At 40.6% G+C, this 26227-nt stretch overlaps 1 protein-coding gene and 18 non-coding genes across 21 annotated transcripts in view; 1 reads left to right on the top strand and 18 right to left on the bottom strand.

Annotated features, from left to right (window-relative positions):
- Window positions 1-519: 519 nt before the first annotated feature.
- Trnae-cuc lies at window positions 520-591 on the bottom strand. The gene has a single exon. It is a non-coding gene; the product is annotated as a tRNA-Glu (tRNA).
- A 543-nt stretch (window positions 592-1134) lies between these two features.
- On the bottom strand, window positions 1135-1206 carry Trnae-cuc. The gene has a single exon. It is a non-coding gene; the product is annotated as a tRNA-Glu (tRNA).
- Window positions 1207-1718: 512 nt separating this feature from the next.
- Window positions 1719-1790, bottom strand: Trnae-cuc. Its single transcript has one exon. It is a non-coding gene; the product is annotated as a tRNA-Glu (tRNA).
- A 627-nt stretch (window positions 1791-2417) lies between these two features.
- Trnae-cuc lies at window positions 2418-2489 on the bottom strand. The gene has a single exon. It is a non-coding gene; the product is annotated as a tRNA-Glu (tRNA).
- A 546-nt stretch (window positions 2490-3035) lies between these two features.
- On the bottom strand, window positions 3036-3107 carry Trnae-cuc. Its single transcript has one exon. It is a non-coding gene; the product is annotated as a tRNA-Glu (tRNA).
- A 512-nt stretch (window positions 3108-3619) lies between these two features.
- On the bottom strand, window positions 3620-3691 carry Trnae-cuc. Its single transcript has one exon. It is a non-coding gene; the product is annotated as a tRNA-Glu (tRNA).
- A 628-nt stretch (window positions 3692-4319) lies between these two features.
- Window positions 4320-4391, bottom strand: Trnae-cuc. Its single transcript has one exon. It is a non-coding gene; the product is annotated as a tRNA-Glu (tRNA).
- A 545-nt stretch (window positions 4392-4936) lies between these two features.
- On the bottom strand, window positions 4937-5008 carry Trnae-cuc. Its single transcript has one exon. It is a non-coding gene; the product is annotated as a tRNA-Glu (tRNA).
- A 512-nt stretch (window positions 5009-5520) lies between these two features.
- Trnae-cuc lies at window positions 5521-5592 on the bottom strand. Its single transcript has one exon. It is a non-coding gene; the product is annotated as a tRNA-Glu (tRNA).
- A 629-nt stretch (window positions 5593-6221) lies between these two features.
- Window positions 6222-6293, bottom strand: Trnae-cuc. Its single transcript has one exon. It is a non-coding gene; the product is annotated as a tRNA-Glu (tRNA).
- Window positions 6294-6834: 541 nt separating this feature from the next.
- On the bottom strand, window positions 6835-6906 carry Trnae-cuc. Its single transcript has one exon. It is a non-coding gene; the product is annotated as a tRNA-Glu (tRNA).
- A 510-nt stretch (window positions 6907-7416) lies between these two features.
- On the bottom strand, window positions 7417-7488 carry Trnae-cuc. Its single transcript has one exon. It is a non-coding gene; the product is annotated as a tRNA-Glu (tRNA).
- A 1246-nt stretch (window positions 7489-8734) lies between these two features.
- On the bottom strand, window positions 8735-8805 carry Trnae-cuc. The gene has a single exon. It is a non-coding gene; the product is annotated as a tRNA-Glu (tRNA).
- Window positions 8806-9337: 532 nt separating this feature from the next.
- On the bottom strand, window positions 9338-9409 carry Trnae-cuc. The gene has a single exon. It is a non-coding gene; the product is annotated as a tRNA-Glu (tRNA).
- Window positions 9410-10036: 627 nt separating this feature from the next.
- On the bottom strand, window positions 10037-10108 carry Trnae-cuc. The gene has a single exon. It is a non-coding gene; the product is annotated as a tRNA-Glu (tRNA).
- A 552-nt stretch (window positions 10109-10660) lies between these two features.
- Window positions 10661-10731, bottom strand: Trnae-cuc. The gene has a single exon. It is a non-coding gene; the product is annotated as a tRNA-Glu (tRNA).
- Window positions 10732-11287: 556 nt separating this feature from the next.
- On the bottom strand, window positions 11288-11359 carry Trnae-cuc. Its single transcript has one exon. It is a non-coding gene; the product is annotated as a tRNA-Glu (tRNA).
- Window positions 11360-13402: 2043 nt separating this feature from the next.
- Window positions 13403-13474, bottom strand: Trnae-cuc. Its single transcript has one exon. It is a non-coding gene; the product is annotated as a tRNA-Glu (tRNA).
- A 91-nt stretch (window positions 13475-13565) lies between these two features.
- The window catches only part of LOC124254037 (ATP-dependent DNA helicase Q1-like), a 20842-nt gene continuing 8180 nt past the window's right edge, over window positions 13566-26227 (top strand). For 2 of the 3 annotated variants that reach the window (XR_006892371.1, XM_046687906.1), the window contains exons 1-11: window positions 13591-13692; window positions 15424-15600; window positions 17287-17466; window positions 18109-18414; window positions 19010-19176; window positions 19595-19676; window positions 21002-21150; window positions 21786-21903; window positions 24085-24223; window positions 25372-25466; window positions 25845-26117. Coding sequence is in view for 2 of the 3 variants with exons in the window: in XM_046687906.1 (XP_046543862.1) it covers window positions 13686-13692; window positions 15424-15600; window positions 17287-17466; window positions 18109-18414; window positions 19010-19176; window positions 19595-19676; window positions 21002-21150; window positions 21786-21903; window positions 24085-24223; window positions 25372-25466; window positions 25845-26117 (1693 nt within the window). In the remaining variant the exon portion in view is untranslated. Of the gene's footprint in view, window positions 13693-15423; window positions 15601-17286; window positions 17467-18108; window positions 18415-19009; window positions 19177-19594; window positions 19677-21001; window positions 21151-21785; window positions 21904-24084; window positions 24224-25371; window positions 25467-25844; window positions 26118-26227 lie in introns of all 3 variants that reach the window. The other variant, XM_046687907.1, reaches the window with a different exon arrangement.

Below are 26227 nucleotides of genomic sequence, written 5' to 3'. Positions count from 1 at the left end.
CATTTTTCTTACTTCAAATAGAGTTTCAAATGTAAATGAATGAATCGTAGAGGAAGGCTTGGGTGCAGTCCATCCTTGGGATGAGTAATAGCTGTGGCCTCCACATTGTCATGAGACACTCATGTTGCATGTGCCAAATTAACCAAGGAACCGGTCGAGTCTACTTCTGCTGAGGGCAGAGACAACATGGATGTAGTTGATTTCATTCGGAGGATTTCATTTTGTAATGTGACACGTAGAACAAATGATGCTGAAATATTCTAAAATATTGGTGAGTCTCAAATATGCCTTTTCACTTGTTTATGGGACAATCTGAGTGCCGAGATGCTTTAGTTTATATCGAAGTGAAGTATATGTGAATAGCAAACCTTTTCTGAAATGAAACTAGATATCAAAGTAGCATTTAGACATGTTGTTACGCATGTTGCGGAGTGAGGACAATACATACAAAATAAAAGCAAGTCGTTGTGGTTGACTCCAGCACGATTATTATTCCAAATTGTTAAAATGAAAAGGTACTTCCCAGACGGGGAATCGAACCCCGGCCGTGGCGGTGAGAGCGCCAAATCCTAACCACTAGACCACCTGGGACCCTGATGGGCATGTCTGCACATGGGATTGGCATGTCTGTTGCGAACGTCAGGACAAGGTCGCATCCATAAATGGGCAAAAATGCCCTTTGAAAACAACGACAATGAAGAGTAGATCTCTTCCCCTTACAACGAAATGAAGATTAAGTCTTTTATTCATCTAATATCATATATCATTGTCGCACATATTGCATTTAGTTAGTATTTATATACATTTACAGCAATGTTATTGACCTTGCATATATGAAATCCGCACATTTGGTAGGCATATTATATTTTGCAAAATGTCGATTGACAGATCAGTAAAAATGGCACACAACATAAGAATGAGTCTACACATTGTCAAAAGTAAGGATGTACATATTATACATATGATGTGCAAGTGTTGATTGTATATATATCGTTGGTCGTCCTTTACAGTGATAGTCATTAAGGATTATTTTTCTTGGCCAAAAATGAGGCGAAGTGAAATGCCTGCAGGACTGAATGAAACATGTGAAGAATAGCTGACAATTACCGAAGAAGAAAATGACAAAATATGTACTTCCCAGACGGGGAATCGAACCCCGGCCGTGGCGGTGAGAGCGCCAAATCCTAACCACTAGACCACCTGGGACCCTGCAATAATATGGAAGGGGGAAGGTATTGTTTAAACCAAGAACATGTTGCAACCCCGATATATGTCCTACATACTCTTTACACTTACCCATGCACGCTTCCTTCTGTTTCATTTTTCTTACTTCAAATAGAGTTTCAAATATATTGCACATATTGCATTTAGTTAGTATTTATATACATTTACAGCAATGTTATTGACCTTGCATATATGAAATCCGCACATTTGGTAGGCATATTATATTTTGCAAAATGTCGATTGACAGATCAGTAAAAAATGGCACACAACATAAGAATGAGTCTACACATTGTCAAAAGTAAGGATGTACATATTATACATATGATGTGCAAGTGTTGATTGTATATATATCGTTGGTCGTCCTTTACAGTGATAGTCATTAAGGATTATTTTTCTTGGCCAAAAATGAGGCGAAGTGAAATGCCTGCAGGACTGAATGAAACATGTGAAGAATAGCTGACAATTACCGAAGAAGAAAATGACAAAACATGTACTTCCCAGACGGGGAATCGAACCCCGGCCGTGGCGGTGAGAGCGCCAAATCCTAACCACTAGACCACCTGGGACCCTGCAATAATATGGAAGGGGGAAGGTATTGTTTAAACCAAGAACATGTTGCAACCCCGATATATTTCCTACATACTCTTTACACTTACCCATGCACGCTTCCTTCTGTTTCATTTTTCTTACTTCAAATAGAGTTTCAAATGTAAATGAATGAATCGTAGAGGAAGGCTTGGGTGCAGTCCATCCTTGGGATGAGTAATAGCTGTGGCCTCCACATTGTCATGAGACACTCATGTTGCATGTGCCAAATTAACCAAGGAACCGGTCGAGTCTACTTCTGCTGAGGGCAGAGACAACATGGATATAGTTGATTTCATTCGGAGGATTTCATTTTGTAATGTGACACGTAGAACAAATGATGCTGAAATATTCTAAAATATTGGTGAGTCTCAAATATGCCTTTTCACTTGTTTATGGGACAATCTGAGTGCCGAGATGCTTTAGTTTATATCGAAGTGAAGTATATGTGAATAGCAAACCTTTTCTGAAATGAAACTAGATATCAAAGTAGCATTTAGACATGTTGTTACGCATGTTGCGGAGTGAGGACAATACATACAAAATAAAGCAAGTCGTTGTGGTTGACTCCAGCACGATTATTCCAAATTGTTAAAATGAAAAGGTACTTCCCAGACGGGGAATCGAACCCCGGCCGTGGCGGTGAGAGCGCCAAATCCTAACCACTAGACCACCTGGGACCCTGATGGGCATGTCTGCACATGGGATTGGCATGTCTGTTGCGAACGTCAGGACAAGGTCGCATCCATAAATGGGCAAAAAATGCCCTTTTGAAACAACGACAATGAAGAGTAGATCTCTTCCCCTTTACAACGAAATGAAGATTAAGTCTTTTATTCATCTAATATCATATATCATTGTCGCACATATTGCATTTAGTTAGTATTTATATACATTTACAGCAATGTTATTGACCTTGCATATATGAAATCCGCACATTTGGTAGGCATATTATATTTTGCAAAATGTCGATTGACAGATCAGTAAAAAATGGCACACAACATAAGAATGAGTCTACACATTGTCAAAAGTAAGGATGTACATATTATACATATGATGTGCAAGTGTTGATTGTATATATATCGTTGGTCGTCCTTTACAGTGATAGTCATTAAGGATTATTTTTCTTGGCCAAAAATGAGGCGAAGTGAAATGCCTGCAGGACTGAATGAAACATGTGAAGAATAGCTGACAATTACCGAAGAAGAAAATGACAAAATATGTACTTCCCAGACGGGGAATCGAACCCCGGCCGTGGCGGTGAGAGCGCCAAATCCTAACCACTAGACCACCTGGGACCCTGCAATAATATGGAAGGGGGAAGGTATTGTTTAAACCAAGAACATGTTGCAACCCCGATATATGTCCTACATACTCTTTACACTTACCCATGCACGCTTCCTTCTGTTTCATTTTTCTTACTTCAAATAGAGTTTCAAATATATTGCACATATTGCATTTAGTTAGTATTTATATACATTTACAGCAATGTTATTGACCTTGCATATATGAAATCCGCACATTTGGTAGGCATATTATATTTTGCAAAATGTCGATTGACAGATCAGTAAAAAATGGCACACAACATAAGAATGAGTCTACACATTGTCAAAAGTAAGGATGTACATATTATACATATGATGTGCAAGTGTTGATTGTATATATATCGTTGGTCGTCCTTTACAGTGATAGTCATTAAGGATTATTTTTCTTGGCCAAAAATGAGGCGAAGTGAAATGCCTGCAGGACTGAATGAAACATGTGAAGAATAGCTGACAATTACCGAAGAAGAAAATGACAAAACATGTACTTCCCAGACGGGGAATCGAACCCCGGCCGTGGCGGTGAGAGCGCCAAATCCTAACCACTAGACCACCTGGGACCCTGCAATAATATGGAAGGGGAAGGTATTGTTTTAAACCAAGAACATGTTGCAACCCCGATATATTTCCTACATACTCTTTACACTTACCCATGCACGCTTCCTTCTGTTTCATTTTTCTTACTTCAAATAGAGTTTCAAATGTAAATGAATGAATCGTAGAGGAAGGCTTGGGTGCAGTCCATCCTTGGGATGAGTAATAGCTGTGGCCTCCACATTGTCATGAGACACTCATGTTGCATGTGCCAAATTAACCAAGGAACCGGTCGAGTCTACTTCTGCTGAGGGCAGAGACAACATGGATATAGTTGATTTCATTCGGAGGATTTCATTTTGTAATGTGACACGTAGAACAAATGATGCTGAAATATTCTAAAATATTGGTGAGTCTCAAATATGCCTTTTCACTTGTTTATGGGACAATCTGAGTGCCGAGATGCTTTAGTTTATATCGAAGTGAAGTATATGTGAATAGCAAACCTTTTCTGAAATGAAACTAGATATCAAAGTAGCATTTAGACATGTTGTTACGCATGTTGCGGAGTGAGGACAATACATACAAAATAAAGCAAGTCGTTGTGGTTGACTCCAGCACGATTATTCCAAATTGTTAAAATGAAAAAGGTACTTCCCAGACGGGGAATCGAACCCCGGCCGTGGCGGTGAGAGCGCCAAATCCTAACCACTAGACCACCTGGGACCCTGATGGGCATGTCTGCACATGGGATTGGCATGTCTGTTGCGAACGTCAGGACAAGGTCGCATCCATAAATGGGCAAAAAATGCCCTTTTGAAACAACGACAATGAAGAGTAGATCTCTTCCCCTTACAACGAAATGAAGATTAAGTCTTTTATTCATCTAATATCATATATCATTGTCGCACATATTGCATTTAGTTAGTATTTATATACATTTACAGCAATGTTATTGACCTTGCATATATGAAATCCGCACATTTGGTAGGCATATTATATTTTGCAAAATGTCGATTGACAGATCAGTAAAAAATGGCACACAACATAAGAATGAGTCTACACATTGTCAAAAGTAAGGATGTACATATTATACATATGATGTGCAAGTGTTGATTGTATATATATCGTTGGTCGTCCTTTACAGTGATAGTCATTAAGGATTATTTTTCTTGGCCAAAAATGAGGCGAAGTGAAATGCCTGCAGGACTGAATGAAACATGTGAAGAATAGCTGACAATTACCGAAGAAGAAAATGACAAAATATGTACTTCCCAGACGGGGAATCGAACCCCGGCCGTGGCGGTGAGAGCGCCAAATCCTAACCACTAGACCACCTGGGACCCTGCAATAATATGGAAGGGGGAAGGTATTGTTTAAACCAAGAACATGTTGCAACCCCGATATATTGTCCTACATACTCTTTACACTTACCCATGCACGCTTCCTTCTGTTTCATTTTTCTTACTTCAAATAGAGTTTCAAATATATTGCACATATTGCATTTAGTTAGTATTTATATACATTTACAGCAATGTTATTGACCTTGCATATATGAAATCCGCACATTTGGTAGGCATATTATATTTTGCAAAATGTCGATTGACAGATCAGTAAAAATGGCACACAACATAAGAATGAGTCTACACATTGTCAAAAGTAAGGATGTACATATTATACATATGATGTGCAAGTGTTGATTGTATATATATCGTTGGTCGTCCTTTACAGTGATAGTCATTAAGGATTATTTTTCTTGGCCAAAAATGAGGCGAAGTGAAATGCCTGCAGGACTGAATGAAACATGTGAAGAATAGCTGACAATTACCGAAGAAGAAAATGACAAAACATGTACTTCCCAGACGGGGAATCGAACCCCGGCCGTGGCGGTGAGAGCGCCAAATCCTAACCACTAGACCACCTGGGACCCTGCAATAATATGGAAGGGGGAAGGTATTGTTTAAACCAAGAACATGTTGCAACCCCGATATATTTCCTACATACTCTTTACACTTACCCATGCACGCTTCCTTCTGTTTCATTTTTCTTACTTCAAATAGAGTTTCAAATGTAAATGAATGAATCGTAGAGGAAGGCTTTGGGTGCAGTCCATCCTTGGGATGAGTAATAGCTGTGGCCTCCACATTGTCATGAGACACTCATGTTGCATGTGCCAAATTAACCAAGGAACCGGTCGAGTCTACTTCTGCTGAGGGCAGAGACAACATGGATATAGTTGATTTCATTCGGAGGATTTCATTTTGTAATGTGACACGTAGAACAAATGATGCTGAAATATTCTAAAATATTGGTGAGTCTCAAATATGCCTTTTCACTTGTTTATGGGACAATCTGAGTGCCGAGATGCTTTAGTTTATATCGAAGTGAAGTATATGTGAATAGCAAACCTTTTCTGAAATGAAACTAGATATCAAAGTAGCATTTAGACATGTTGTTACGCATGTTGCGGAGTGAGGACAATACATACAAAATAAAGCAAGTCGTTGTGGTTGACTCCAGCACGATTATTCCAAATTGTTAAAATGAAAAAGGTACTTCCCAGACGGGGAATCGAACCCCGGCCGTGGCGGTGAGAGCGCCAAATCCTAACCACTAGACCACCTGGGACCCTGATGGGCATGTCTGCACATGGGATTGGCATGTCTGTTGCGAACGTCAGGACAAGGTCGCATCCATAAATGGGCAAAAATGCCCTTTTGAAACAACGACAATGAAGAGTAGATCTCTTCCCTTACAACGAAATGAAGATTAAGTCTTTTATTCATCTAATATCATATATCATTGTCGCACATATTGCATTTAGTTAGTATTTATATACATTTACAGCAATGTTATTGACCTTGCATATATGAAATCCGCACATTTGGTAGGCATATTATATTTTGCAAAATGTCGATTGACAGATCAGTAAAAATGGCACACAACATAAGAATGAGTCTACACATTGTCAAAAGTAAGGATGTACATATTATACATATGATGTGCAAGTGTTGATTGTATATATATCGTTGGTCGTCCTTTACAGTGATAGTCATTAAGGATTATTTTTCTTGGCCAAAATGAGGCGAAGTGAAATGCCTGCAGGACTGAATGAAACATGTGAAGAATAGCTGACAATTACCGAAGAAGAAAATGACAAAATATGTACTTCCCAGACGGGGAATCGAACCCCGGCCGTGGCGGTGAGAGCGCCAAATCCTAACCACTAGACCACCTGGGACCCTGCAATAATATGGAAGGGGAAGGTATTGTTTAAACCAAGAACATGTTGCAACCCCGATATATTTCCTACATACTCTTTACACTTACCCATGCACGCTTCCTTCTGTTTCATTTTTCTTACTTCAAATAGAGTTTCAAATATATTGCACATATTGCATTTAGTTAGTATTTATATACATTTACAGCAATGTTATTGACCTTGCATATATGAAATCCGCACATTTGGTAGGCATATTATATTTTGCAAAATGTCGATTGACAGATCAGTAAAAATGGCACACAACATAAGAATGAGTCTACACATTGTCAAAAGTAAGGATGTACATATTATACATATGATGTGCAAGTGTTGATTGTATATATATCGTTGGTCGTCCTTTACAGTGATAGTCATTAAGGATTATTTTTCTTGGCCAAAAATGAGGCGAAGTGAAATGCCTGCAGGACTGAATGAAACATGTGAAGAATAGCTGACAATTACCGAAGAAGAAAATGACAAAACATGTACTTCCCAGACGGGGAATCGAACCCCGGCCGTGGCGGTGAGAGCGCCAAATCCTAACCACTAGACCACCTGGGACCCTGCAATAATATGGAAGGGGGAAGGTATTGTTTAAACCAAGAACATGTTGCAACCCCGATATATTTCCTACATACTCTTTACACTTACCCATGCACGCTTCCTTCTGTTTCATTTTTCTTACTTCAAATAGAGTTTCAAATGTAAATGAATGAATCGTAGAGGAAGGCTTGGGTGCAGTCCATCCTTGGGATGAGTAATAGCTGTGGCCTCCACATTGTCATGAGACACTCATGTTGCATGTGCCAAATTAACCAAGGAACCGGTCGAGTCTACTTCTGCTGAGGGCAGAGACAACATGGATATAGTTGATTTCATTCGGAGGATTTCATTTTGTAATGTGACACGTAGAACAAATGATGCTGAAATATTCTAAAATATTGGTGAGTCTCAAATATGCCTTTTCACTTGTTTATGGGACAATCTGAGTGCCGAGATGCTTTAGTTTATATCGAAGTGAAGTATATGTGAATAGCAAACCTTTTCTGAAATGAAACTAGATATCAAAGTAGCATTTAGACATGTTGTTACGCATGTTGCGGAGTGAGGACAATACATACAAAATAAAGCAAGTCGTTGTGGTTGACTCCAGCACGATTATTCCAAATTGTTAAAATGAAAAGGTACTTCCCAGACGGGGAATCGAACCCCGGCCGTGGCGGTGAAGCGCCAAATCCTAACCACTAGACCACCTGGGACCCTGATGGGCATGTCTGCACATGGGATTGGCATGTCTGTTGCGAACGTCAGGACAAGGTCGCATCCATAAATGGGCAAAAAAATGCCCTTTTGAAACAACGACAATGAAGAGTAGATCTCTTCCCCTTACAACGAAATGAAGATTAAGTCTTTTATTCATCTAATATCATATATCATTGTCGCACATATTGCATTTAGTTAGTATTTATATACATTTACAGCAATGTTATTGACCTTGCATATATGAAATCCGCACATTTGGTAGGCATATTATATTTTTGCAAAATGTCGATTGACAGATCAGTAAAAAAATGGCACACAACATAAGAATGAGTCTACACATTGTCAAAAGTAAGGATGTACATATTATACATATGATGTGCAAGTGTTGATTGTATATATATCGTTGGTCGTCCTTTACAGTGATAGTCATTAAGGATTATTTTTCTTGGCCAAAAATGAGGCGAAGTGAAATGCCTGCAGGACTGAATGAAACATGTGAAGAATAGCTGACAATTACCGAAGAAGAAAATGACAAAATATGTACTTCCCAGACGGGGAATCGAACCCGGCCGTGGCGGTGAGAGCGCCAAATCCTAACCACTAGACCACCTGGGACCCTGCAATAATATGGAAGGGGAAGGTATTGTTTAAACCAAGAACATGTTGTTGCATGTTGCGGAGTGAACCCCGATATATTTCCTACATACTCTTTACACTTACCCATGCACGCTTCCTTCTGTTTCATTTTTCTTACTTCAAATAGAGTTTCAAATATATTGTCGCACATATTGCATTTAGTTAGTATTTATATACATTTACAGCAATGTTATTGACCTTGCATATATGAAATCCGCACATTTGGTAGGCATATTATATTTTGCAAAATGTCGATTGACAGATCAGTAAAAAAATGGCACACAACACATAAGAATGAGTCTACACATTGTCAAAAGTAAGGATGTACATATTATACATATGATGTGCAAGTGTTGATTGTATATATATCGTTGGTCGTCCTTTACAGTGATAGTCATTAAGGATTATTTTCTTGGCCAAAAATGAGGCGAAGTGAAATGCCTGCAGGACTGAATGAAACATGTGAAGAATAGCTGACAATTACCGAAGAAGAAAATGACAAAACATGTACTTCCCAGACGGGGAATCGAACCCCGGCCGTGGCGGTGAGAGCGCCAAATCCTAACCACTAGACCACCTGGGACCCTGCAATAATATGGAAGGGGGAAGGTATTGTTTAAACCAAGAACATGTTGCAACCCCGATATATTTCCTACATACTCTTTACACTTACCCATGCACGCTTCCTTCTGTTTCATTTTTCTTACTTCAAATAGAGTTTCAAATGTAAATGAATGAATCGTAGAGGAAGGCTTGGGTGCAGTCCATCCTTGGGATGAGTAATAGCTGTGGCCTCCACATTGTCATGAGACACTCATGTTGCATGTGCCAAATTAACCAAGGAACCGGTCGAGTCTACTTCTGCTGAGGGCAGAGACAACATGGATATAGTTGATTTCATTCGGAGGATTTCATTTTGTAATGTGACACGTAGAACAAATGATGCTGAAATATTCTAAAATATTGGTGAGTCTCAAATATGCCTTTTCACTTGTTTATGGGACAATCTGAGTGCCGAGATGCTTTAGTTTATATCGAAGTGAAGTATATGTGAATAGCAAACCTTTTCTGAAATGAAACTAGATATCAAAGTAGCATTTAGACATGTTGTTACGCATGTTGCGGAGTGAGGACAATACATACAAAATAAAGCAAGTCGTTGTGGTTGACTCCAGCACGATTATTCCAAATTGTTAAAATGAAAAGGTACTTCCCAGACGGGGAATCGAACCCCGGCCGTGGCGGTGAGAGCGCCAAATCCTAACCACTAGACCACCTGGGACCCTGATGGGCATGTCTGCACATGGGATTGGCATGTCTGTTGCGAACGTCAGGACAAGGTCGCATCCATAAATGGGCAAAAATGCCCTTTTGACAACAACGACAATGAAGAGTAGATCTCTTCCCCTTACAACGAAATGAAGATTAAGTCTTTTATTCATCTAATATCATATATCATTGTCGCACATATTGCATTTAGTTAGTATTTATATACATTTACAGCAATGTTATTGACCTTGCACAATATGAAATCCGCACATTTGGTAGGCATATTATATTTTGCAAAATGTCGATTGACAGATCAGTAAAAATGGCACACAACATAAGAATACTTTTTCACTTGTTTATGGGAAAGTAAGGATGTACATATTATACATATGATATGCAAGTGTTGATTGTATATATATCGTTGGTCGTCCTTTACAGAAATGATAGTCATTAAGGAGCATTTAGACATGGCCAAAATGAGGCGAAGTGAAATGCCTGCAGGACTGAATGAAACATGTGAAGAATAGCTGACAATTACCGAAGAAGAAAATGACAAAATATGTACTTCCCAGACGGGGAATCGAACCCGGCCGTGGCGGTGAGAGCGCCAAATCCTAACCACTAGACCACCTGGGACCCTGCAATAATATGGACAGGGGAATGTCTGTTGCGAAAACCAAGAACATGTTGCAACCCCGATATATGGGCAAACATACTCTTTACACTTAACGACAATGAAGAGTAGATCTCTTCCCCTTACAACGAAATGAAGATTAAGTCTTTTATTCATCTAATATCATATATCATTGTCGCACATATTGCATTTAGTTAGTATTTATATACATTTACAGCAATGTTATTGACCTTGCATATATGAAATCCGCACATTTGGTAGGCATATTATATTTTGCAAAATGTCGATTGACAGATCAGTAAAAAATGGCACACAACATAAGAATGAGTCTACACATTGTCAAAAGTAAGGATGTACATATTATACATATGATGTGCAAGTGTTGATTGTATATATATCGTTGGTCGTCCTTTACAGTGATAGTCATTAAGGATTATTTTTCTTGGCCAAAAATGAGGCGAAGTGAAATGCCTGCAGGACTGAATGAAACATGTGAAGAATAGCTGACAAATACCGAAGAAGAAAATGACACCAAAAAAAATAAAAAAAAATATGTACTTCCCAGACGGGGAATCGAACCCCGGCCGTGGCGGTGAGAGCGCCAAATCCTAACCACTAGACCACCTGGGACATGTGGATTATTGAGAATTTTGTTGTATGCTAAGCTGGCAGAATAACGTATCCTTGTAAGGATAAAGAGCAAGTTGTTTTTGGTTTTAGTTTCCATGAAACCGCTTATTTTGGCCACTCGTGAACGCTAAGCCTTTCTGGTTAGGGGAGTGAGTACTGCACTTTACCGGGCGCACTTTTTCAGATTAATTAGCGCTGCTGGGGTTCCCTAACCCTAACCCTTACCCCTAACCCTAAGGATCGTAAAGGGTACCTAACCCTAAGGATCGTAAAGGGTGCCTAACCCCAAGGATAGTTGTTTCGGATGGCCACGCGTTGAACTGATAGTTCGTGTTCATCCGAGGAGTGCCGAGAAAAATCATTATACATTGCCGATTGCAGTTATTTCCCCTTTTCTGCACAAAAGCCACAATTCTTCTTCCCTCGCTCATACTCTTGCGATGCTTGTTGGTCATACTTTTCCCGAGGCGTTTTGCTATGAGCACAGAAAGTGAATTTGGTATGACGCTACTTTGATATCAGTAACATCGAGTATATCGGCTCTATTGCACCGTGTTACCTGGGAGGAAGGCCTGAAATGATACAGGTCGTGTACAGGCCCTGTTCGTCTGCTCGTGACACCATATATACATTGAACAATCTGCATGTATTTTGATCAAAATCAATCTTTATGGTTAAAAAGAGGAAAGTAAACAGCAGGAAGCTTGTTTTAGAGACGATGTGTATTTTGTTGTTTGAAATGTTTTATGGCAGTTTCGAGGCGTAAGAGAATAAAACAACAACAACAATAAAAAAAACACACACAAAAAACCATGTCGGTCTTACACCGTCTATGTGAGAAGAATATTTTACAAATGTCCATGTAATATAATCTTTGGCCATTACCATTGTAATTTTGCTTGTATAGATGTCATCAATTTGGTTTCAAGATAAACACGCACGGTATTAACAATGGATAATTAACAATAAAATATAATAAGGTAGCAACAACAACGACAAAAACGACTAAAGCGACAAAAACAACACCCCAGGCCAGGGAGGTTACCTGTCCATTCGTTGACCAAATAAATGTAATACTGATATCTGTATACTGATCGAAGAATACCCGTGAAGGTCCGGGTTAGAATTGATTTTCAGTAACCCATGTTTGTCGTAAGAGGCGACTAACAGGATCGGGTGGTCAGGCTCGCTGACTTGGTTGACACATGTCATCGTATCCCAATTGCGTAGATAGATGCTTATGCTGTTGATCACTGGATTGTCTGGTCCAAACTCGATTATTAACAGACCGCCGCCATATTGCTGGAATATTGCTGAGTGCGGCGTATAACTAAACTCACTCACTCTTGTGAAGACCGTTGAAATACTGTTAGAATAGAAGAAGTTGACAAAAATACACAGGAAGCACACATGTGATAATGATTCACCGCGCTATGGAATACAGACAGTGTGTTTTACGTCATCTTTCATGACGTCACAGGATACTATCATTGGCACTACCCAATGGGTTAGCCTTTAAGAGGCGATCAACTAACTAGTTGGCGGTCAGGCTCGCTCACGTAGTTTGACACAAAAAATATCGTATCCCAGTTGCGTAGAACCATGCTCATGATGTTGGTCACTGGATTGTCTGGTCCAAGCTCGATTATTTACAGACCGTAGCTAGAAAAGTGCTCATTATGGCGTTAAACAAACTAACAATATGATAATGTTTGTACAGAGAGAAATATTGTTTGGGCAATACCGTTACTTAATAAAAGAAAATGGGTTTAGGTTCGTTGGATTCGGGTTAAAGATACATGTGTAACATTAAAAAATATCGTTATAATAGTCATATTCTGTTTGTGTGAAATGGGAAAACGTTATCTGGTTTCTCCCTGGTGACCGAAATTTCTATTCCCAAGTTGATTTTAGCAGTTCTTGTATGGTTATTTTTTATTTATTTTTTTGTAAATATAATACACATCGGTTATAAAGGAACAGAAACGGTGAAAGATAACAACAAATTTAACAAATACCGAAGAAAAAAAAAAAAAAAAAAACTTCCCAGACGGGGAATCGAACCCCGGCCGTGGCGGTGAGAGCGCCAAATCCTAACCACTAGACCACCTGGGACATAACGTTCCATGGAAATGTTTAACTAGTTGTACACTGCTTACAGTCATTGGCTAAACGCCGCATGAACGTACGGGCATTTCCAATATGGCTGCGCCCAGTAAAGCAAAGACAGTATTTCGCACAGATTTAAGTCTTGTTTCGCCAAAACCTTGAGTGACTATCTGGCTACAAACAGAATGGATGGTGAGAACTGTGGACGTTGCTCTCTATGTTCTGTAAGAATGAAACTCAACATCGTTATTTTGAATCCTGATTCCTAGTGGTGAGACGGTGGCAAAGCCTTCAACTTCAAGACTCAGTCAGTGCCGCACACTGCACCGACATAATGATAACATCGTCGATTTTTGTATGATACTCGATGTAAAAAGTGACGAAATGGAATAGTAGTGGAGGATCTATAGAAAACGTTCGGCCCTGACTAATCCTAACCCTTGGCACGAACAGATTCTACTGTTACACCATCGTGCAAATAAATAATGCTTTGGCTTTTGTATCCCATACATAGGCAGTCAGAGACGTAACGTGTACGCGAGACGGCCTAACGTCTCTTGTACGCGAGACGGAAGTCTGTCTCACAGTCCCTGAACCACATTATTTTCCCTACAGCCTAGCCTTCCCTGTAGTGCTAAAGCCCTAAACGAAGCAAGTCTAGATTTCCCCAGGTGAATCTCTGGTCTCCCTAGGGCTCCTTTTCAATTTAAATGGGCTTGTTTGTTACTATCAAAATTATATATATTCAGAGACTAAGCCTTAGTCTAGCGAGACGGGTGCGCTCCGCGGTACTAACTGAAGCGCTTCAATCACCGTGGAACTAACTCAATTGTTTCGAACACGGGGCAGGGTGATTAAAGCAGGAATAGAATAGGAAATGTAGGACTTTATGACCCCTAAATATTTTAGGTATTTTAGAATTTTACAAACTGGCTGCAAAACATGCACATCTAGATTATTATGATAACAAGTCCTTTTTAACATTTTAAAGTTGAATTTCATCTCCCGGTGAAGCTAAAGAAAATATTTTCAATGGTCATCTTTTATTCCGCGTAATTATTTGCCTGATCAATCTACTGCATAGGCGGATCCAGAAAGTCCTGAAAGATTTTTAAAGGACCATTGAAACTCTTGTGAAAACGGGTGAAAATGAACTGACACTGCAACAATACACAATCTGAAAACACCTAAAGCTAAAAATTTCCACAATGGAGCCTATGATAATAATTCTTGGGGCTGTGGGCAAATTAATTGTATTGCAATATAATGCGATTCGGATACGTGTATTGCCATAGGTGTGTTATTGCAATATGTTGGGGACTTATCTCAAGTGTTTGATAGTAAGTGACACTAATTGTACATTTCGATCCTATTTTCTACATTAATAGTCCCTAAAAATATATGTTCTGATAACAGTAATCACAAAATTAGGTTGCGGTGTCAGGGATTCTATTTTCTTTTGTATGCCGTTTTGTCAATGAATAACGAAGGAAAACATCTGTTGTGAATGAAAGTCTCTGTCGATTTTAATTTAAGCCATAAAGATAATCACAAAATCTTCATGGATGTTCTTTACCCGATATATTACAATATGTATCGTTTGAAAGGCATATTGCTGTACACCAGTATACCCGTATTCAGTGTATGAAATAAGCCAAAACCCTAGCCAGACATCAGGGCTGGTAACTTCAAAATGTTACCAGTCCAAAATGGATATAACCAGACCAGACACCAATATGGGACTCAGGTTTATATAACATCTCAATTTTTTATACCACACCATCGGGCTGGCTAGCTGTAAATCTAGACCGTCCGTCTGAAATCTAGCCCGTCCCAGACGGGCCTATTTCATACACTGCCGTATTACAGTTCAGCACTAATAATTCTGTTTCTGAAAATGTCCATGGTTGCACCTGTGGAGCCATAAGATAACATGTAACATTGTCTGTTTTCAGACTATCGCCATGAGTTAGCCAGTGTGAAGAAGGAACTAGCAGAAGTTGAAGGCCAGCTGCAGATTCTCTTGGACAGACAACATCAGCTGGCAGAGAAGAGGAGGGACCTTGAGGCCATCTTGAAACAACAGTCAGAGCAGACAAACCAGGTGGACGACAAAAAATGGGAGACCAAAGGTTACTTTCAGCTATTTGTCTTTCTGGTAGGGCAAACAGAACCCTGTCATCACTGGCTTTGCAACCCACTGTGCAGAGTTGTGCCCCTTGTATGTGCAAGAATCCACTAATATAGGGTTTGAATTTTACTTTTCCTGTGTATCTAATCTGTGATCTGTCATCCCTGTTTATGTGGTCATATTGGTACACAACTAGAGGAAGATATAGAAATAACTATGGTATGAAATAAAAAAGAAATAAAAAAAATATGAAAGCAAAATTGAATATGTACAGTGTATGAAATAAGCCAAATACCCAGCCAGACATCTGGGCTGGTAACTTCAAAAACTTACCAGCCCAGTTCTTCTTAAATTCTAAATAGACATCAGGCTGGCTAGCTGTAAAATTAGACTGTCCGGCAGAAATCTAGCCTGTCTTGGTCTATCGGACGGGCCTTATTTCATACACTGATATGTAGTACCGGTATGTTAATACCGGTATTCAGATGACCTATAGGTCAGCAGCTTCTTGAAATAAACCACAAAGTACACTATGCAGACCCATGAAGATCCAGGTTAGAATTGGCCTTCTGCTTCGAATTTCCATTAATGTTACAGAAAATAGACATGCCAACTTTGGAAATAGAGTGATTTAATATTTACAGCAATTCAAGTGTGTGTTATGAATTTGCAATAGAAAGCCACACAAAAGGACTGTCAACCCTAAAATCTACTAGTCCTGGGTCCCGTTCCTCAAAGCGATCGTAGCGCTGCTACAGACGTAAGTCTATGTTTAAGTATGGGAAAGTATGGGAGTTACGTTCGTCTTAGCTCTACGATCGCTTTGAGGAACGGGGCCCTGGTCATACCCAAAGAATGGAAACACTGAAAGCAAGATTTAAAGTAACTGTTTTCTCCTGTAGTTTTTACAAGGTGCATCATTATTGTCACGTTACATTCTTTCTTTCAGGATTCACCATGTATTTTGATGCAAAATCTTTTTTTCATTTTCCATTCCAGAATTTTGTGTTTATTTAATGAATGTTTATATCTATATCCTCTCACATTGCCATGGGAAAGTATTGTAACTGTGCCAGTTTACCTAGTATCCAGTCTCTAAAATGAACATATTTTATGAAAAAAAAAGAACAGTTGATAAATCATCTTTAGAAAATATAATAAGAAGGAGCCAACCTAAAACCTCAGTAATCTAGACTTTCCAAATACAATGGACTCGCAATGGCTGTATTGGATATATTTGTTTAAAGGTCTATATGACTCTCTACATGCCATTCACACTGTAGTGTAGGGGATTCCAGCCTGTTATGTTGAGAGTATTGATGATGAAAATCACTGAGAGTAATGATGATGATGATGATGATGATGATGATGAAATGACGATGATGATTGTGATGTACAGTTATGATTAGGTGCCTGACTCTGAGGGTGTGGGTTTGAATCCTTGATAGGACACAACCCCCCAAAAGTACTGTCCGTTGCTAAGAAAGTGTAATCCCAAATATACCATATGTTACATTAGACCACTTTCTAAATGGCATTGTGTATTCATACAATTATGAAGATGAGGAGGAGGATGTACAATGATGATGATGATGATGATGATGATGATGATGATAATGATGTACAATGATGATGATGATGTCGATGATGATGACAACGACGACGGCAACAATGATGTGCCTTTCAGATTTTGCTTGGTCAAAGGAGTTGGAGGAGAAGATGACCTCAGTGTTCGGGATCCGGGCACTGCGTCCGATGCAGCTACAGACGATGAACGTCACCATGTCGGGGAAGGACTGTATGCTCATTATGCCGACTGGTGGGGGCAAGAGTCTATGTTTTCAGCTCCCAGCTGTTGCGTCAAAAGGTGACATGGACAATTATTTGAGAAACATTTAGTGTTGTTTATATAATTATATGTATCAAAAAACATAGGGTTGGTGGTGTAAAAATTGAGGAAAATTTTATCCAGAGTTGAATAAAGCAGAAATTGAGAATTTCTGTGAAGGATGTGGCAATTGATTACGTACCTTCTTATGAAAGAAGAACCCCTAACTGGTTCTTATGCAAAGATATTTTATGCAGGTAGAGAGCTTCACTGTAGTCAAAGTATTTGCTCTTTTCCAAATGTATTCCACTTTTGGTCTGGCTACTGTCTGGAGTGGCAATACAGTTTTGCTAATTATGCAGAAGACCTGGCACGATGCTGCATGTGGGTTCAATGTGTGAAGCCCATTTCTGGTGTCCCCTGCTATGATATTGCTGGAATATTGCTAAAAGCGGCATAAAACCATGCACATTCACTCCCTCACTAACTATTAATTTGGAGGTACTTCTGATCCAGGGTGCGAAAGCATGGCAAATCACTGTGCACAGTTTAATGTGTGAGTGATTCCGAAATCTCATATTTGCACTTGTGTTTATAATCATTAAGCTCAGATGTTGTTATATGAAGGAAATACAAAGCAGTGATAACCTAACCCATTCTCACTCCATTACCTATTGACAGGTATAACCCTGGTTGTCTCCCCTTTGGTATCTTTAATGGAGGACCAAATGATGGCTCTAGAACAGCTAGGTGTTGAGGCAGCCATGTTGAATGCTGCCGCCACCAAAGAACACGTGAAATACGTTCAGGATGCCATGATCGACAAGAAGGCGCCCTTGAAAATGGTGTATGTGACCCCAGAGAAACTGGCGAAGAGTAAACGCTTCATGAACCGACTGGAGAAGATGTACCAGCTTGGGCGGTTTGCGAGGCTTGTCATTGATGAGGTCCACTGTTGTTCTCAGTGGGGTCATGACTTCAGACCTGGTGGGTAGATGCTTGTCTGTCATTAAGGGACTAATCAGCTGATATTCTGGTTGAAGGAAAAATGGGGGATTGGTGAGCTAGGGAGCTGGGATATTTTATAGAGATTAGATATTTATTTCCTCACTATAAGCCACAACTTTCAAAACCATATGCCTGTATTGTGCACGAAAACATCTCACATCAATGTATTTGTTGTTGCAGCCATTTTTAGGGGGATATTGCTAAATGCAGCCAAAAAACATAAATTTACTCCCTCTTTACCTTTTACAATGCCAAGAACTTCAATTAACATCTATTTTGCATGAAACAGGTGTATTTAGGTTAGCCTTAATGGAAAAGTGAAATAAGTAATTTGAAAAGTAATTACACAATGCAACCTATTGTTTTCATCACAATAAGTTCTGGATACTGCAGGTCAAGGTGAAGACAACACTTGGATACTGTACACCTGATAATGTTTCAATTAGCTTTCTTCAAACAAATGTAAAGTTCTGTGTTCTATTTTGTTTATATTTCCAATCCACAGATAAGATTTTATGCACAAATACCAAACATTGATCTTGCGTATCGTAACTGTAATAATGGTATGATTCAGACTACAAATTCCTTGGCATCATGAAGCGGCAGTTTCCCGAGGTGCCGATCCTGGGATTGACAGCAACCGCAACAACAAAGGTGCTGCAGGACGTCAAGAAGATTCTTGCTATCCCCAACTGTCATCTCTTCAGGGCATCCTTCAACAGACCCAATCTCTACTATGAGGTAAGTATACATTGTATCCATGGCAACATATAGATCTACTGACTAGGACCTGGTGAATGGTATCACTGTTTCCGTGGCAACATATAAATCAGTCTACTAACACCTGGTGAATATATCAACACTGTTTTCATGGCAAGAAATAAATATGCCAACTAGGACCTGGTGAATAGTTTCATCACTGTATCCATGGCAACATACAAATATGCCAACTAGGACCTGGGCCCTTATTCTCGAAATGTTTGTAGCCTTAAGAATTCTTAACTTTGATCGTAGCCAATGTGTTAAGAATGGGCTTAAGAAGTTTGTAGGGCTACAAAAAGTTTCGAGAATAGCTAGCCTGGTGTATAGTGTCATCACCGTTTCTATGGCAATAGTTGAATAGTTTCTGTACGGTTATTCTGATGTCATTATGATGCAGGTTCGACCCAAGCCGTCAGCACAGAAAGACTCAATGGATGAAATACAGGAGCTTATCAAATCGAGGTTCAGGGGACAGTCAGGTGAGTGCCCTTATACAGTGAACCCTCTTTAAGCCAGGACCTGTGAAGATCCGGGCTAGAATTGATCTTCAGTAACCCATTCTTGTCGTAAGAGGTGATGAAAGGAAACAGGTGGTCAGGTCCTACACATGTCATCGTATCCCAATTGCTCATGCTGTTGATCACTGGATTGTCTGGTCCAGACCCGATTATTTACAGACCGCCGCCATATGCCTGGAATATTGCTAAGTGTGGCTTAAAACTTAACTCACTCACTCTTTAATCCATGCCCTGCAAATGTGCAAACATCTTGCAGGGTGTCTGGGTTACAATACCAGGAGACCGCCTCCGTTGTGTAGTGGTTAGAGCGTCCGCCCGGAGAGCGGAAGGTCGCGGGTTCGATCCCCGACCGCGTCATACCAAAAGACGTTAAAATATGGTACTTGTTGGTCCCTGCCTGGCGCTCGGCATTAATGGGTACAACAAGGACTGGTCGGCTCGGAGTCAGTATACTGTGTCTGAGTGGGGTATTCATGCTTCACTGTGGCATGGTATCTCAGTGAGCTAGCACTATAAAACCAGCTTAAGTCTCTGCTAGTACAAGCAGCCGCACATACACATACATACACATGCACGTCGTCATATGAGAGAAATATTCTCAAGCACGACTTTAAACCCAATTTCACCTCACCTTACAATACCAGGAACATATTATGGAGAAAAAAGCCAGCTTAATGGATTACATAACTGTTTGTTGGCCTACTTTGATTTTTTATACCATCATTCTTAGTTGTTCTCAACATGTGTTCAGCACAAATGTAACATGTGAAATGTAACATATGTTATTAATTGGTAGTTTACTGATAAAAGTGTAATCCCAAAAATAACATTTGTTTAATTTGACCACTCTCTAAATGGCATTGTGTATTCATGACTTTTAGCAGTGCCAATTTACACTTGTCAGAGATCTAGACTACCAGTTGTCAGGCTTCCGTTCTGTGGAAACCGCAGTGGCCGAGTGGGTTAGATCGCTGACTTGGCGTGCTGTTGATTAAGTGCCTTACTCTGATATTATGGTTTCAAATCCTGGATTGGCCTCAACTACAAAAAGAACCAGAATTGGTACTTTACAGAGAAAGTGTAATCCCAAATATATCCTGTTACCTAGAACACTATCTAAATGGTATAATGCATTCAATAAAATCAGACCTATTATATCTGATGCAATACACATCTGGGTGAAAATCTGATACCCCTCTAAAATTATTGCATCAATGTAAAGGAGTGATTATATTGAGATTGATCTGAACTGTTCCCAATGTGATATTTGGTACAATACTTTCCAGGAATCGTGTACTGTTTCTCCAGGAAGGATGCTGAGGAGGTTACCATGGAGCTGCAGAAAAGGGGTATTAAGGCAGGGTGTTACCATGGTGACCTGTCCTCCAAAGAGAGGAGCCGTGTGCACAAGCTGTGGACAGCCAGTCAGATTCATGTAAGTCTTTAGATTTGTAAGATTTCCTCAATATCAATAATAAATTTTTTTGCATTTATGCTGTGTAGTCTCCACGCCTTGAAGGTATGCTCAAAGCGCAGTAACACCCCGGATGACCCAAGCTGCCTGTTAGGTGCGAGAAGGTTATAGTCACATGACTTATCCCACCAGGTACCCATTTTCTGCTGGGTGAACAGAGGCAATTTTGAACAAACTCACTAACCTAAAGTGAGACCACGTATCACATGTGCTTCGTTGTGGGGCAGAACTAGAAACTCTCCGGAGTCAAGCTGCCAAACACAGTCACCAATCCATGGACTCTCCACGCCCAACGTTGCTTAACTTTGCCCGATTTGTGACCTGAGCTCTATGCACAGGACCACACACCACCACAATTGGGAGCAGAGTGGGCCGTGTGTCTGTTGCCGTGGCATTGTCCCTAGTTTGCTTCCTCACGTGGGTTGACAGTATTGAGATCAGGTTTGGTGTTGCCAGGGGTTCAGGAATATTGTGGGGCCCAAAAAGCTTCTCATTCCATCTCTGTAGTGTCTACTGCTAAACCAACTTTAAAAAAATCAGGGCCTGAGAGTTGATCCTGCACTCAATCCAGAAATATCTTTTTTCTGTTGTGGCAGGTTGTGGTAGCAACAGTAGCATTTGGCATGGGCATCGACAAACCTGACGTGAGGTTCGTCATCCATCACTCGTTAAGCAAGTCAATGGAGAACCTCTACCAGGAGAGTGGGCGAGCAGGTAAGCGGTGTAAATGTCTTGAATGCATTTCAGGCTTGAATACACCTTGGTCCTGCATCACCATGAATACTCACGGATCATTTGTAGTGTAGTGGGTGTGTTACAGCAAGAGGAGATCTAATATGTACTCTGAGGAATTTGGTCACCAAAGTTGGTGACAGCAAGAGTAGATCCATGTACTCTAAGGAGTGGAGTCAGCAAGGTTTGGTTACAGCAAGAGATCAATTGTGTACTCTGAGGAGTATCTATAGCAAAAGTTGGTTACAGCCAGAATAGATTCAGTATGTACTTGAAGGAGTGGAGTCAGCAAAGGTGCGTTAGAGCAAGAGGGGAACCAGCCTGGACTCTAATGAGCGGAGTCAGTAAGGGTTGGTTAGAGCAAGAGGGGAACCAGCCTGGACTCTAAGGAGGGGAGTCAGTAAAGGTTGGTTAGAGCGAGAGGGGAACCAGCCTGGACTCTAAGGAGGGGAGTCAGTAAGGGTTGGTTAGAGCAAGAGGGGAACCAGCCTGGACTCTAAGGAGGGGAGTCAGTAAAGGTTGGTTAGAACGAGAGGGGAACCAGCCTGGACTCTAAGGAGGGGAGTCAGTAAAGGTTGGTTAGAGCAAGTGGGGAACCTGCCTGGACTCTAAGGAGGGGAGTCAGTAAAGGTTGGTTAGAGTGAGAGGGGAACCAGCCTGGACTGTAAGGAGTGGAGTCAGTAAAGGTTGGTTAGAGCAAGAGGGGAACCAGCCTGGACTGTAAGGAGTGGAGTCAGTAAAGGTTGGTTAGAGCGAGAGGGGAACCAGCCTGGACTGTAAGGAGTGGAGTCAGTAAAGGTTGGTTAGAGCAAGAGGGGAACCAGCCTGGACTCTAAGGAGTGGAGTCAGTAAAGGTTGGTTAGAGCAAGAGGGGAAACCAGCCTGGACTGTAAGGAGTGGAGTCAGTAAAGGTTGGTTAGAGCGAGAGGGGAACCAGCCTGGACTGTAAGGAGTGGAGTCAGTAAAGGTTGGTTAGAGCAAGAGGGGAACCAGCCTGGACTGTAAGGAGTGGAGTCAGTAAAGGTTGGTTAGAGCAAGAGGGGAACCAGCCTGGACTGTAAGGAGTGGAGTCAGTAAAGGTTGGTTAGAGCAAGAGGGGAACCAGCCTGGACTCTAAGGAGTGGAGTCAGTAAAGGTTGGTTAGAGCAAGAGGGGAACCAGCCTGGACTCTAAGGAGTGGAGTCAGTAAAGGTTGGTTAGAGCAAGTGGGGAACCAGCCTGGACTCTAAGGAGGTGGAGTCAGTAAAGGTTGGTTAGAGCGAGAGGGGAACCAGCCTGGACTCTAAGGAGTGGAGTCAGTAAAGGTTGGTTAGAGCAAGTGGGGAACCAGCCTGGACTGGAGTGGAGTCAGCAAAGGTTGGTTAGAGCGAGAGGGGAACCAGCCTGGACTCTAAGGAGTGGAGTCAGTAAAGGTTGGTTAGAGCAAGAGGGGAACCAGCCTGGACTCTAAGGAGTGGAGTCAGTAAAGGTTGGTTAGAGCAAAGGGGAACCAGCCTGGACTCTAAGGAGGGGAGTCAGTAAAGGTTGGTTAGAGCAAGAGGGGAACCTGTCTGGACTTTAAGGAGTGGAGTCAGTAAGGGTTGGTTAGAGCAAGAGGGGAACCAACTTGGACTGGTTTCTTTACAGCAAGAGGAGATGCACTGCATGTTCTAAAGAGTGTCATTGTCAAGGGCCGGTTAGCAAGAGGAAATCTGTCATGTACGCTAATACGAATGTACGCATTATGAATAAAATTCCTTAATAAAATACTGTATATGACAAGATAATTATGATATGTTGAGCATAGACTGACATAGTTAGAAATTTAAGTCAAACTGGCAGCCATCTTGGATTTTCTGCCACCAGGGGGCACTCGTGAGGTGGATCCATATCTAGAAATGTTTAGAATTGTTCACTATATAAGTGTGCCAAGTTTGGTGCTTTTATCCCAAAGTGCACAATTTTGACAAAATCTTGGCCTTAACCGCCCCACTATAAGGAATGTAGTAAGGGTTATTTACAGCAAGAAGGGAAGCACTGTGTACTCTAAGGAGTTGAGGCACCAAGGGTTGATTGCAGTGAAAGGGTTTTTCAGTTGTAAAGTTTGAAGAAACTATTCAAGTTGTTTATGTTCAGCTTAGTTCAAAGGTAGGATCTGACATTTTTGTACATAACATGTTTCAGGAAGAGACGACAAGCTGTCACACTGTATTGTGTTCTTTCGCTTTGCTGATGTGTTCAGACAGAGTACCATGGTGTTCACAGAACAGACAGGACTCGACAACCTGTATGGTATTTTGGGATACTGTATCGACACCAGCAGGTAATACTCATAACATGGAAGTGATACACACTAATTGGTCATAACCCTAATTAGGTCAAAGTACACCTTAACTGCTTTGATACACCTTATACAACTGTGCATCTTCGTCATGAGTACATTAAATCAGGATGCAGTTTACTAACAAGATGGAATGCTCACTCACTCACTCACTCACTCACTAATGTGATTGGGGGGTGCGGCTTGCTGACTTCTTTGACATGTCATTGTCTCCCACGGTCGATGCTCATGATGTTGATCACTGGATTGTCTGGTTCAGACTCAATATTTTTCAGACCACCGCCTTATAGCTGGAATACTGCTGAGTGCGGCGTTAAACAACAACCAATGCATCCAGAAACTGAACCCATACTCTTCTAGTCAATGCTGGTAATTAGTGTCTTACTCTGAGAGTGTGGGTTAGCATGCCTTTTCAATGTTAGAAGATAGGAACATTTTGATGACATCTTCTTAGGGCTGGGGCGATTCACCAATGCAGCGGTACATCACGATACATTCTACTTTGGTAGAGCTATCGTTTCGTCCACTGGTGTATCGATACAAAACGATACACAACTTTTTTTCAAAACAGTATTATCTTAAACATGTTAAAGTACTTATGTAGAGAAAAATATGGAAGTATGATAGAGTTACTTGTTTGTATATTACAATAGTGTTATTGTTATACACAAATACCTCGAAATAAATCATTTTAAATCTTAATACTGTGTCATTCTTTCAAGGTGTATGTATCGTGATACGTATCATATTGCAGGTAAAATATCAAAATGCGTATCGTATCGTCACATAGATGAAATCGTCCCAGCCCTACATCTTCTGTTTTATGATGTGACATTTTGGTATGGGTTCTTATACTGTTGTCTTGCTTGACAAACTTTTAAGAATCTATACCAAAATATTGCATCATAATATAATAAAGAAGTTGTCGTCCATAAAGTATCATACCTTTCTTATTATTCATCAACTGCTAAAATGCCAATCAAACAATATACGAAGACTCTGAAATAACACTTATATTATCAGACCAATGCGTTAACATCTGAATTTGAACCAATCACATTTCTGAGAGTTTTCTGACAAAAGTAAACTGTTTGAAAATTACAGATTTTATATTTGATCTTATTTCACAGATGTCGACGGTCGATGATCGCCAGGCACTTTGGTGAGGTATGGGAAGCGTCACAGTGTAACAGTAAATGTGACCACTGTGACCCAACAAGATCAGGTAGGTTACTCAAGGGACAACATGTGACAGGATTCTTCTCACCCCTAGAACTTGCTCAGTATGAGGGTGGATAAGGGCATTTTTAACTCGCCTTGGGGGCGGTGGAGTAGCCTAGTAGTTAAAGCATTCGCCCATCATGCCGAGTTTGATTCCCCACATGGGTACAATGTGTGAAGCCCATTTCTGGTGTCACCTGATGTGATATTGCTGTAATATTGCAAAAAGTGGCTTCAGACCAAACTCACTCACTTTTGCATCCATTCGGGTTGTCTGTCCATCCATCAGCAGAAAACTTTTTAAAAAATCTCCAGACTTGCTTATGATGTCAATACTACTTGTGTCTTTTGATAAAATGTGATGATTAGTGTTCTGTTTCAGCGACATCCAACAAACGTGACGTAACACGTCATGGGCAGAACATCCTGAAGATCCTAGACCAGGCAGCATGTACAGACCAAAGGGTCACAGCTATCAAACTCATTGATGCCTTATATGGCAAGGGTCAGGGGTCGCTGAAGGTGAAAGGCCTTGACACCATGTCCATATCCCGTGAGAAGGCGGAGAGGATCGTGGCCTATATGCTGCTGCATGCTTACCTGAAGGAAGATTTTCACTTCACACCCTACTCCACCATCAGCTACCTCCTTCCAGGTAAACAGCAACAGCAACAACAACAACAACGTCAGTGACTCCTGCAACATAAGCTTACATATAACCTGACAACAGTCTAACTGGACATCTAATTATGCATATCCCCATAT

Source organism: Haliotis rubra, unplaced genomic scaffold (genome assembly GCF_003918875.1).
Source record: "Haliotis rubra isolate DU_JTF1 unplaced genomic scaffold, ASM391887v1 Scf560, whole genome shotgun sequence".
NCBI lineage: Eukaryota > Metazoa > Mollusca > Gastropoda > Lepetellida > Haliotidae > Haliotis > Haliotis rubra.
The sequence above is the reverse complement of the archived record's forward strand: the minus strand, read 5'-3'. Positions and strand labels throughout refer to the sequence as shown.